The following is a 13,317-nucleotide window of genomic DNA, read 5'->3' on the forward strand; positions in this document are numbered from 1 at the left end:
AGAGGAGTGTCGATTTCGTTCTCAGGTCGCACACCTTTTACACGAACCACAGTGTATCGTGAGCGCGGGACTGTACCTGGGTGCGTCCAACAATGCGCGTCCTGAATAATTCATTCCCACAGTCAGTGACTCTCCCAGCCATTGCCTGACTATACCAACATGTAGAGTAACGTATACATGCCCCATCCGTACGGGCTGATGCCGACTCTCTCGCATACGTGGAAAAGAGTCGGTTTAACCTATCTGAACACGTTGGCAGCGTATACGTACGTATATATATATATATATATAACATACTCTACTCAAGAGTCAGAGCCTCCCTACAGTGGAGTATTGCCCGATAAGTCTCACGTGTGGCTCTCGCAAAACGATTACAGGGCACTGGTTTGCGTTGGCTGTTATTGCGTGTCGTTACGTAATGCATTATAATAGTGACAAGGGGAATTCATAAAATTAATTGGAATAGCAAGCGCACGTGGTGATAGTATTATTGTGTATATACATATATATTTGTCTTTATCGTACATCCTCAGCGTTTTAACACGGGCCATATAGGTATACTCGCTGTATAGTTATGCACCGTGTGTATTGTGTGATTCATCAGAGTTTGAATCGCTCATGTTTTCCCGTCTCTTTTTCTACTCAATGCTCTCGCGCACTTGTGCGTTATTAATACGCGAGGGACCTAAAGTCGAGAGGGCTTTTTTTCTACGCGTAACCCCCCTTCTACCGTAGTCTGGGCTCGTGTGCCCTCTTTGAAAAAAGCCACCCTCGTTATACACCCCCTCTCTCGGATCTCGTCTCGCTACTCTCTGATATGGCGCTTTCCGCTAGGTATACAGTGTACTCGCGGACCTCCTACTTTCATTCTATTCCGGATACACTGGACCTGAACTGTGTATACCTATATTAGTGCCACTTTGTACTCTGCCCTTATACTCCTCTTCGGCTTACATCAAATATCCTCTGGAGTATCCGTATACACTTGTATATATGAAAAATGCACGGTTGTCTCTCTCTGTCTCGCTCGCGTTCCTCTATCGATTTAACTCGCCGACTTGTCTCTCTTAGCACCAGGATGACTCATAGGGAAGACTGGTGCGATAGACTTGCTGAAAAAAAAAGAGGAAATTCTTGATCAATTTTATATCAATGAATATAACTGGATTACGTAACGCATAACGTGAAGGCAATCGCGCGTAAGAATCGACGGTTCAACTTTGCCGCTACGATTATTCACGATTCTATATTAATAATTTGGTCTTGCGTTACAGTCCGTGCATCGTGGTCTAAATACGTTCATTGTCTCTTTTAATTTTCATTCCCCTTTTTATTTATACTCGCTATCCTTTATACTCTCTCTCTCTCTCCCTGCGTCCACCGTAAAACTCTGCGAAGACTTCTTCCGGTGGACGAGCGGTGACCTCGATCGAAATAGACACCTCCTCCTTTTTTTCCTTCCTCGTTCCGTTACGGCTACTTTTTAAGACACGTCCAAACGACCTCCTTATACTCTCTGCTTAAGCCCGGAGTACTTACACTTTGGCTGGACTGGACTCTGCTAGAACGGAGTAGAGCATAGCGGAGCAGGATACACAGTACAGTGAAATATACTAGTGGATACCAGCTTTACCGGACTACCTTTTCTTTTACCTCCCTTTTCAAGTTTTTACGTACGCCTGATTCTAGCTCGTCTAGTTGAGTATTTCCTACGCCCACGTTTACCCCGTGTGACTCACTTTGAAGCTTTCCTGCCTCGTGTCTAGTTTCGAGAGATAGCAAAAGATACATAGGCAGATAGCATGGCACGGCCATACAGAGTGGAAAAGACATGAAAAAGGGAAGACCAGGAGAGCATGAGTAGAGACAGCATAGAGGGTAACGCAACGAGTTAGAAAGAGACGACGAATAGTCGTGGCTCTTTGTTCGTCGAGAGAATGCACTGTCGATGAAGAAGAAGAAGAAGACGAGTTGGCGGGGATACATGAAAAATATTCCTAGAAGTATAGATAACCAAATTGCATTTGGTCTCTAGTGGTAAATCGATTGCGCCAGGGTAACGAGTAGAATTTATGAAGCTACCACCGGGAATCTGTTATATCCTCAGTGAAGTATCCGTGAAATTCTTGAACTTCCGGCCTCTCTATGGTCGTTGTCTCTGAGTCCATCCTTTATATCTTACTTAGTTATTGTCTTAAGTTCAGGTAACATACTCTGGGTTTAACGTGGTCTCCTGACCTGGGTATATGGTACCCGCATCCAGCTGCAATTTAACCATCAAGCTTGTTACTGGTGGAAAACGTCGGTTTTCTCTCTGGCAAGGCACGTACCTGTCTGATACTAGGTTATGTACGTATCTAGGTAGCCGGCTATAGAAAAAGGGAACGGAAAGTTCCTCCTTTCTCCGAGGAATACACTTCGCCACTTGGTATTTAATGCGACATGGTAAGCGTGTATTATGCTCAGGTAGTGTGTACGTGGTTGTATGACGACATTCATAAACGAGGATGAGTCAGTGTTATTAACGTAGGTATAGAGTAGGATGAGAAACGAGGAAGCCATTTTTTTTTCATTCTTTATTCATATGCCTTTTTCTCTCTCTCTCTCCCTCTCTCTCTCTCTCTCTCTCTCTCTGTCCTTCTATCGTCTTGTAAAATGTCACTTGACACCGTTGAAACCGACCGTTGATAATTTTTTCGACGCTTCGCACAAAAACCGGTATCCCACTGTTACTTGGACGATTGCACGTGGCTGGGTACATTTACGTACCCACATGATTCACACCTAGGATCACTATGTTTAGAGGTTATCCAGTGGAAAGTATAGGAGTCTTTCGAAATCTATTCTCGAGGATGTAATAACGCTTTGCGTTACGACCATATACCACGAGATTGAGGGTACGTGTATTGTATGCGTTACCTGGGACTTATGTATTTTTTTGTTTTTATACCTTGCGCCTATGATGAAAATTAGGTACCCGTAGGCGAGTTTCGTTTATACGTTGCAGAAAACAACTGATTATTTATATCCAAGTGCTGGAAATTCAGTTCGGCTTTGTCTCTGAAAAAACTGTCAGCGACGGTCGACTGCGATAGTTCCGCTACGTGGCGCTGGTGGCGCTGCTGTGAAACTCCAAATATAACGGCTGCGGTATATTTTCGTGGAAGAGACAGGGTCTAGGGGGGTTACGGGGATGCTCGTGGAAAATAGTCTAGGGTCTAAGGGTACGAAGATAAAACGAAGAAGTGAGTGGCGGAGGGTGGAAAAAAAATAGAAATAAAAAGGTAAAAGGAGAATGACGAGGAATGGTGGGTACGTTAGAATCCGCTGCAACTCAATCGGCACCACTGTGAGATTCTATCTATAGGAGCACCTAGCAATCCTTACCGAGAGCAGGCGCCGTGTTTTAGTTAAATTTCATCTAGGCCTGGTGTGTTTGTACTCGTTCTGTCCTTGGGCCAATTTTTATTCACTGCTCTTTACCGAGAAAGGAAGCCAACTGGACATTTGATGGTCTTCCTTGGCAGGAAGTGGACGTTCGATATATTTAATGACACTGTGGGGTATAAGGTATTAGAATATAACATACGGATATCATTTTTCTAATGGATATTTCAACTTTGTGTATCCAATGGTCTATGTACATATGAAGTCGTCTATAACCAGTGTGCAGGTATTGCCTTTCACATGTTTTAAAATCTTTCCACGTGACACCTGCTGCAAACATATGTTACATTATTGAAACACGCACTATCCCACAGACCTTTTGTATACCCCAGCCATGTATAAGAATCGGTATATGAATTCGGCGGCAGAATGGACGCCTTCATAAATAGCACTTTATATTAAAAGAGAATCCTTTTCAGGCATCACGGGAGGAGAGGCCAACCTCGAGTCCTGGACAGACCCTAACGCCGAGCCCTTCGCCGTCGCCAGTTGGAGATGCACCCCTCGGCCGGGCCCTTATGGAAGCTGCCATTCAGCAGGCAGGCTCGGGTACACAGCAACCGCCACCCCTCGTGGTCACACCACCAGGATATTGGGTCGATGGTACCGACCATAGGCACAGCCTGGACTCTGCCGGAAGGGCACTATTACCAGCCCAACCAGCTTGGCAACCCACGGTAGATCAGGATGACACTGCCAAGTGTTACAGACGCTTTTTCGTCGGCAGGGTGAGTTCCCGGATGACCGGTACCTGTTCTGGTACCTGCAGATTACGTTTAAGCACCTACCACCCTAGATGGGATACCCTCTTAAGACTCATGCCAGGGCATGCCAAGGCATGCCAAGTATCTGATCTTGTAGCGGCGATAAGTAAGTACGTGTAATGGCGATATCAAACGGTAAAGCATGTAACTAAAGGCGTAGCCAATGGCGAAGCGCTGTAAAAGCGTCCAGTACGGCGCGAGCAGCCACTATGCTAATGTACCACGTGTACACATAAGTTCACGTATATAGGATATACGCAATTGCCATAGGTACACTCAGCTGAGAACCCTATACGCGACTATAGTGTTATGCTGGTGCTTGACGCCGTGTACCTGACCGTGTGCTAAGCTGCTGCCGGCCAGGAAAAGAGCACTTTGGCCGTGGGAGTGGGAACGTTCTCATAGGCCTCCTCTTCGCAGACCTCAGCACCGGAGACTTCGGATAGATTTTCATACCTTACTAGTACCGGAAACCCTTTTTATTTCTTTTCTTTTTCATACTTTGCCTCTACCTAATAATCGATCTTCTCATTTTCTCATCCTTCTCCTAGTACTGTCTCATCCTGTCAGTATTTGTCAAGATTCCTTTCACCCGGTCAGGAGGTCACAGGAATTACTCGACAAGGGTCTGCAAGCTGAACCCTTGAAGACGGGCTGGTCTTATCAGACAGCCTAACTGCTCTCCGCTACTGATAACCCGTAGGACTTGACTCACATCGTAAATACATCTGGATCCTTGATGATAAATATCAACCGTTCCCGTAACGATCTATGACACGCTGTGAAACTGTGTCGCATGGGACGATCTTCCTAATGATTAATCTTGTTCAATTCTTTTTTCTTTATAGACTAAGATTATTTCGCATTATTTTTATCGTCATTGACTTTTTCTCATGTCGAGCGTGTAAATTCTTATTTACACCGCGGTTATCTTGACTCTTTTATTTTTTTTTCACGGCGTATTGTCTTTATCTTTATTCTTTTACTTTACTTCGTTTCTTCCTTCCTATATGTACGAAGTTGCGGACACGCGAGGTCTCCGCGGTAACGATCCATTGTTGGTCGAGCGATCGCAAAGTCTTGCGTGCCGGTAAACGCGATAATTAAGAACGCGAAATTCTGTAATAACGTTTTCAGCCATGTCGGAACGGAATCTGGCGTTACCTGGTAGATCCACTTTTTTTTTATTATTACAGTATCAAACGGTCAAAGTGAGGGGTTGATAGGGACAGCGGTATCAGAAGCTCTCGTCCCTCCCGTATGAGAAGACTAGCTTATCAATATCTATTGTAACGTGGGCGCGTATGCAGAGAGTGAATTGTGAACGGCCGGAAAAGGAGCGTGAACGCTTTTATACTATACTATAACGATAGTGTCTATCGAATTACGTTAGAACGATTATTCGTGTGGTAACTGATAGTTATTATCGTTACTATGCTATGGTTCGACTGTTACGCGTACATTAGAACCCTATGTGCGTAAGTGCGTAACGCCTGTTACACCCGGTTAGCTACCCACGTATATGCTTAGACTCTGCGTTACTATTGCACGGAAGTGCCTGGACGCTTGCGTCAGCTAACGCATTCGCATCCATTGTGCGTGTGTACTTCGGGGTCCCATTGTGAGCCAAGTGTGTCGTATGATCCCTAGCCTGGGACTCTTGACATGTACTGTGAGATTCCTAGTGGCAGGCTGCTGGATACTGTTGGATAATTTTCGAAATTTTTTTTCTTGCATTATTAAGGTTGCCTAATTGGAGATAAATGTGGGAAACGGTTTTTCTCTTTTTTTTTAATTTTTTTTTTTTTAAATAATTTTGATCTTTTATTTTCACAGGAACACGTTAATCTCGTGGGAAGGGACAGCGAGAATGGGCCTGTTCTCGTATCCGTCAAAGCCGAGACTGTTGCTGGTCAGGAACACTGGCGTGTTTTGCTACGGCTGCGTGCTGGCTCGACCCATGATCTTGTTCCTGCTTCCAACCTGGGACCGAATCCTTCACCGGCGAAGATGGTGAAGGTATATTTGATTTTTTTTTTTTTTAAGTGAAACTTTTCTTCATTCCAAGAATTCGGGATGTGGTGTTTATCGCAGTTTACTTGGGCACGTCATTTCCTCTCGAAGGAACTGGGTTATGGAATCGCTGTTTCTTTCGCTATGATGTTATTAGCATTGTGGTTCCATTAGTTTCCTCATTCGATAACCTTCATTCTGCCCTTCGGTGGCGCTGCTAACGATCGTCTCTTCTGATAACGGGTAGTGAGGTTTTAAGTATCCTTTGATATGAAATTTTCTCTTTTTCTTGTTCAATGATTTCTTTGGAAAATTATTTACATTGTGATAGCTAATGTCGGTTACTTTTTTTTTTCACCTTACCGAACCCACGATATTTACATCGGGTCTTGAAATTTCGGGTACCTATTGGTTGAAGGGTTCTTCGGTGAGAAATACTCTTGGGGTCTCTTGCAATGCGTTATGATAGTCCTCTACATACTTACGCAGGACACGTGAGTCTTGTGCGCATAGATATACATATATGTATATACATATATGTATATATATACTTCTCTCTGTAGTTATTTTTACTTCATCCCTTTTTTTATCGCGTTAGTCTCTTCCCAACTGGTAAAGTATAGGTATTAACGATGCCGCAGGTGATAAACGAGTCGCTGAACGTGAGCACCCTGATGCCGGTTGTTTGCTCCGGTGCGGGCACCCTGATAGCCCGGTACGACGAGCACGCACTCGTCTCCAGGTTCAAGTTTGGAGTGCTGCACCAGCGTCTCGGACAGGTCACCGAGGAACAGCTCTTTGGGAATCGACAGATTACACCAGCGTTTCAGGAGTTCCTGGACTTGTTGGGACAGAGGATAGACCTCAAAGATCACAAGGGGTAAGGTTATATGATGGATTGCATTGGTGATAACGATTTTCGATTTTTTTGTCTTATTTTATTTTATTCATATATCTGATCTTTTGACTGTTTTAGGTATCGCGGAGGTTTAGATACCAGACATGGACAGACTGGGGACTCTGCCGTTTATGAAGTCTTTCGTGGTAGGGAGGTCCTTTTCCACGTGGCCTCCTTACTTCCTTACAGTCCTGGTGATTCGCAACAGCTGCAACGCAAAAGGCATATTGGCAATGACATCGTTGCTGTGATATTCCAGGAGGAGGCTACGCCATTTAGCCCTGACATGATTGCCAGCCATTTTCTTCACGCATTCATAGTCGTCCAGGTCATCGATCCTTGCACACCGAATACTAGGTTGGTACTCCTGGTGATTCAATAGTTTCGTGTGCATTATGCTATTTTAGTTTTAATCATCGTTAGCGTAATCATGGTTAACCGTTTGTATTTCTTGCTTAGGTACAAGGTTAGCATAACGGCCAGGGATGACGTTCCGTGGTTCGGACCATCCTTACCTACCCCCGCTGTCTTCCTCAGAGGTGTTGAATTTAAGGAGTTTCTCTTGACTAAGTTGGTCAACGCCGAAAATGCTGCCTACAAGGCAGAGAAGTTTGCCAAGCTTGAGGTAAATATTGAATCGTGAATTTACTGTGGATGTTTACTTTACGAGAAGAAGCTGATTTTAATGTTTGACTCTCGTGTTTTCAGTTACGAACACGGTCAGCACTCTTGGAGTCTCTTACGGAAGAGCTGCAGACCAAGACCAGCGAGTTCCTGGGCGGTGGAGTGGGCGGTGCTACGTGTCCAGTGAGTCCTACCACGAGTGACGCCTCGACTTCCGGTAGCGGCGGAAGTGGTTCCAGATTCATCGATACCGTACGAAAGGCTCTAATATCGCGGGTGCGAAATGCATCGACCGAGAGTGTACCTCAGCAATTGGCAAAAAAAGGACCTTCCGAACCAAGTCCTCCCAGCAATCGTTCCGCATCGAAGACCGGGAAGCGTTCCGTCGAGCCAGCCAGTCCCTTGAGCTCACCTGATCTCACCTTGAGAAGGGATTCCGATCGCGGTAGTCCAAGTCTAGGTAGTCAAGATAGTAGTTTGTCGAACTTGGATAATCAAGAGAGCAGCATAACGACATTGCAGCAGGAGGATCAAGTGGAACGACGTGAAATCGCCGCTAACAACACCACGGAGAAGACGTCCTACCAACGTTTAACCCATGAAAATCTTCATAAACGAGAAGGAGGATGTCTGCGCGACAGGACAGAGAAACTAGAAACTCACAGAGTCGTTTCTGAGAGCGATGACAGCTCCTTGAACAGCGAACTCGAGCTTGATCAAGCTGTCTATCCGGATAGCGACACGGGTCTTGAATCCATGAGTTCAGCCGAGACTCATGACACTACCACACGGTGTACGGCTAAGGATGGTACGGAGAATGAGACTTTACGTATGGAGGTCACAAGACTCAAGTGCGATAAGTTGGACTTGTTAAGGCAGAACGTGGTGAGTAAAACATAGACCAGGATACCCTAATCCCAGTAGATTAGTTCGGTAAACTTAATTATCGATTTCTGTACGTATTTGCTTCCTTTATCTTCCAGACTTGTCAACGAGATATAAAACGCCTCCGTGAAAAAGAACTTCAGCTACAGGCCGACCTGGCCACTGCGTCCAAGGAGATTCTACGACTCCGGGCAATGCTGAAAGAGTGCTCGACGAGCATCCCCTTGGATAACAATAACCAACAAACGTCCACTGTTTGAAGCTACAAGCCCCCACGAGTCTAACCGTTTAGCTTCTATAGTATAAGTGTAAGGTAGGTTTTGGCTCCTTCCTTGGACCACTGTCGCATTTTGAAACACCATGTAGTTAGGTATCTTAAAGCGAGTCCTAGGTATAAGTTTTGCTAATCCCAGGAGCGCCATTTTTTTTATTCTAAACACCACGAATCGGGACGTCTTATGGTTTCCATTTAGAGCCTAACCTTTCTGGTACCTTGCGGGTTACTCTAAAATAGTGAATAGTGGAGGTTGGTACAAATTCGATAAGTCGTCTAATTACTTTAGTTGCTCGTGGAGAAGATAGAGAGGCGGCTCGGAAGGACCCTTGGACAATGATAGAGAGGAAGAGGATGAAGAGCATGAAGATGATAAAAAGAAAATGGCACATTAAAATGTGAATTATCCATTGGTATTTATAAAGAAAGGTCTAAAGAAAACCGCGAAAGCACTTGTCCAGCCGACATCTAAATTATTTATCATTAATTTATTTACCTAGACCGTAAGCAGGTGCCCCGTTTCTCTTTTATCTATCTCGTAATAGTCAGTGTACACTATGTAGAGAAGAAGCGCTCTGATGCATCTTGTCATTACGATTTTAGTCAGTTGTAAAAGCGAACGAGGCGAATGAACATCTAAGTATAAATAGCACTAGGTCTTTAATAGAATAATCAAAGAGTCGATCGATCTGTAACGCGTTTCAGAGAGAACAGATCCTAAAGTCTTAAGGACAGTATGGACATTTAAAGTTCATTTTCAGTCTAAAAAATTATTATAGAACCTTTGCAATAATTGGATAGCCCTCTCTCTTTCTCTTCCTAGAATGATTCTAATTAGTTTCTTATCAAGAAAACGAGGAACATTTCAATGTTGATTCTCTTTAGATAAGCTTGGTCCCTCTAATTACTGGGTCGTTAGTGGAGGTGACTATTAAAAAAAAAAAAAAAAAAAACGACAAATTAGAGCTACACCAAATTGTATTAGCGTTTAGTGCGAGTAAAGGTAATGCAAGAAGTACAGAGATCCAGGACGATTTTGCTTATACCTATCTCTATGCGTTCGTGTCATATATCAAACAGACACCTGCTCTCCTGTATAAACAGATTAGATTGCAAGGGGATGGCAGGAGGAGGAGGCCAAACGTCGCAATAACGAATGTCAATGGTTACCAGAAAATTATATTCTCTCACTTGTGCAAACCGGCGCGTAGGAAACTTGCGTGAGTGTAAACACGCTCTGTTTTTTCTTCTGCATATGCGAACAGCAGTGTTTTCCATGCGCGCCATTACGGTACCAAGATATTGTACGTTTCTCATGTGCCTATGGCACTTCACTTGCGTACACACGTTTCTAAAAGCGACACAATGTCTCACGTTCTTTCTTACTACTCGAGTACTTTTACAATATCTGCATAGACATGTTTATAAATAATAAGCATAACGTCGTCCTGGCGTCTACTTGTCAGCGAGCCCACGTTCTTTTGTTTATAATTTTTTTGTTACATTCTCTCTCTCTCTCTCTCTCTCTCTCTCTCTCTCTCTCTCTTTGTTTTCTTAACTTACTGTACATACAACTTATCCTCGTCTAATTTAGTTAACTCGAGTTCACCGTTAGTGACACTCAGAGATTCGTGGAGAAGACTCGCGCACGACCATACCAAAGCTTAAGCGTAGTGTAAAAAGTAAATGGTGTCAAGAAGGAATAAATAAGGAGGAAGCCATTGTCAGACATGCGGTTGTTGAGTTGAAATTTATCTTGTGGACTCACGTATGCACGCATGCATATCGTATGTAGGTAGTAGCTTCATAATTACGTTGCGAAGTTATTTATGTATTTTTTTTTCTCTCATATGGATTCTGCATATTATTTTTTACTCTTGTCATGGCTCTCTTTTTCTTCATTCTTGTCCGCTTACCGTTTACTTTCCTCCTTCATTTACTTTTTTCTCTTTTATGTTATTAATATTATTATTATTATCAACCGCAGTGCACAACGCTCACCGCGTCTCGAGCTTACACGTTCTTCCTTGCGATTGGACATTTTATATAAGTAATATATAATAATGTTGTAATTGAGAGCACGCTTTTCCGATTAAGTACATTTAACTGCATACTCTGTACGCTGTCAATTATTCAGCACCATTGTGGACTTCTTCGTGAGACACCAGTTTATTATCGAGACACACCACTGCCTATGATAACAAAAAAAAAAGTAAAGAAACCGTGACTCTGTGTGTCTTGCTACTGCGCGGCGCGTCGTCCTTGTAAATAATATGACGAAGAAAAGAAGGAAGCGAATGGAAAAATACTTTTCTCAATCCACACGTTTCGATGCGACTCTGATTACGCGATGAGGATGAAAAAAAAAAACAGGCAGAATCGCTATGTATGTGAGATGAATACGAAACAAGGATGCTGTGAATGTATTTAGTGTCTTGATCCTTGGACCCGCGTATCCGAGCCGTATCGAATTTGTGCTACGTAAAACAGGAAAAATAGTATGCTGTATTATTTTTAATGAATGTATATAATAATACTTAGGAGGATAGTCGTTTTGCTATGGCTCGATGGACGAGGCCTGTCTCTTTGTTCATGAGTAAGATGAAAAACAAAAGGAAAGATCTAAACTAAGTTTACCATTTCTAGTGTGATTTCTACTGCTGGCCTTGCAAAATCAAAGAAAGATTTACCTATTATATGAAAAGAGATATGCATTATTAATTATTATATCGTGAGAGAAGATTACTACTATATATATAAATATATATATTTTATATTTAATATTAATCGCGCGAATCTGACTAACCGATTATTTCCGCAGAAACCAATTATTCTTCTGATACTGAAATAGGAAAGTATGTTTTCTTATGATTGGTATTTGAGTATGAATTATTCTGTTTTACCCTTGTGCCCCAGCTGCGAGCTCGACACGCCGCAGTTAATAAAGTTCGCCAATAAATAAAATGATACAAATAATTCGCGTATGTTATTCTTTTTTTTATTATTATCCGGACATCCTACTCTTCTTGCTTAGTCAAAATGTGTCAATTTCCAAATTCGGGTTATAATTTAGCTACAAGAGATGCATTTTTAAGATGAGCATTTTTCGTTAGTTCTTGCCAAATCCGCCAGATGGCGCTGTTAAGCGCCTAACCTAGTTTCGGAAAATTCCGGAAGGGGGGAGGGGTGGAAAATTATTAAAAGAGATGAGCAGGGAGATGCACAACGCTCCGGTGTTAGGCGATACCAAAATCATGCCGCATAATCGTAGCGGCAAGTCTGGAAGTAAAATTTTGTGTTCATCGCCTCCGTCGACAATGCAAATTCCGTCGCAGGCGAGCTAAACGCGAACACGAATCTGTAGCTTGGCAGGCAGAGGTTCTCCGCTGCTCACCGCTGGTTCTCAAAGCAACTCTTAGAACGAGACCGGGAACTATAGAACTTCTCAAGAATTACTGAAAAAGCCTATTGTTGAAATATTTTTAAGACATTTTTAAGAAAGTGCCAACTTGACACCCGTGTAGCACCTCAATTTTTACTAAATATTATTGGATTTTGATTTACTTTCAAAATTTATTCAAAATATAAAATTGAAGCTAAATAAACATCTCGCAGAATATACGGAGTAGATAAAATTTGAATTGAAAATGTAGAATATTGAAAATAAATTACATTCAAATTGAAATATTAATAAGTTAAGTGTTTGTAACATTAAAATAATTAATTAAATCAATAAAGTGAAATATTAACACTCAGATATCGGAAATTCAGGCCAAGCACATTTAGAAGTACTGGAAGTTGCCAAAAATTGTGTGCGCGCACATTCGACGCGCAGGACTCGGCGAGTGGGAACAGGCGGCGAGTGGGATCAGGCGGATGGTGGAGGGCGCTCGAGGCAGTGCCCGGACTCGGAGCGCTCATTCTTGCTCGAGCCGGTCTCCTATACTGGTCTCTTGGAATCATTTCGAACCTTCTTTTGCAACCTTCTTGTCTTTCTATATTTATTTCTTCTTTACTTCCTTCTTTATTCATTTCTTTCTTATTATCTTATTCTCACTTCTTTATTTCAATATCCATTTACAACCTTCTCCTTCTTCTATATTTATTTCTTCTTTAATTCCTCATTTCTTTATCTTTCATTCTTCACTTTCTTATGTATCTCTTTCCTCATTTCTTCTCCACTTTTATAACTCTATTCCTTACTTTTCTACTTCTTCACTTCTTCATTTCTATATTCATTTCTTTCTTATTATCTTATTCTCACTTCTTTATTTCAATATCCATTTACAACCTTCTCCTTCTTCTATATTTATTTCTTCTTTAATTCCTCATTTCTTTATCTTTCATTCTTCACTTTCTTATGTATCTCTTTCCTCATTTCTTCTCCACTTTTATAACTCTATTCCTTACTT

The 13,317-nt window shown here is 42.4% G+C and overlaps 1 protein-coding gene and 1 long non-coding RNA gene across 14 annotated transcripts in view; one reads left to right on the forward strand and one right to left on the reverse strand.

Annotated features, from left to right (window-relative positions):
* LOC107268447 (rap1 GTPase-activating protein 1) overlaps positions 1-11,881 on the forward strand; it is a 40,289-nt gene extending 28,408 nt beyond the window's left edge. For 11 of the 13 annotated variants that reach the window (XM_025085729.1, XM_015741226.2, XM_015741228.1 and 8 more), the window contains 7 exons: positions 3,867-4,175; positions 6,048-6,230; positions 6,848-7,104; positions 7,201-7,479; positions 7,582-7,747; positions 7,831-8,631; positions 8,730-11,881. In XM_025085729.1, coding sequence (XP_024941497.1) covers positions 3,867-4,175; positions 6,048-6,230; positions 6,848-7,104; positions 7,201-7,479; positions 7,582-7,747; positions 7,831-8,631; positions 8,730-8,891 — 2,157 coding nt within the window. In that variant the 3' untranslated portion in view covers positions 8,892-11,881. The remainder of the gene's footprint in view (positions 1-3,866; positions 4,176-6,047; positions 6,231-6,847; positions 7,105-7,200; positions 7,480-7,581; positions 7,748-7,830; positions 8,632-8,729) is intronic. The other 2 variants (XM_015741227.2, XM_015741234.2) reach the window with 1 other exon arrangement.
* LOC112494475 lies at positions 488-3,833 on the reverse strand. The gene is made up of 2 exons (XR_003059911.1): positions 2,951-3,833; positions 488-1,112 (listed from the first exon to the last, which is right to left on the reverse strand). It is a non-coding gene; the product is annotated as an uncharacterized LOC112494475 (long non-coding RNA).
* Positions 11,882-13,317: the final 1,436 nt, after the last annotated feature.

This window comes from Cephus cinctus, unplaced genomic scaffold (assembly GCF_000341935.2).
Source record: "Cephus cinctus unplaced genomic scaffold, Ccin1 Ccin1_scaffold0564, whole genome shotgun sequence".
NCBI classification, from domain to species: Eukaryota; Metazoa; Arthropoda; class Insecta; order Hymenoptera; family Cephidae; genus Cephus; species Cephus cinctus.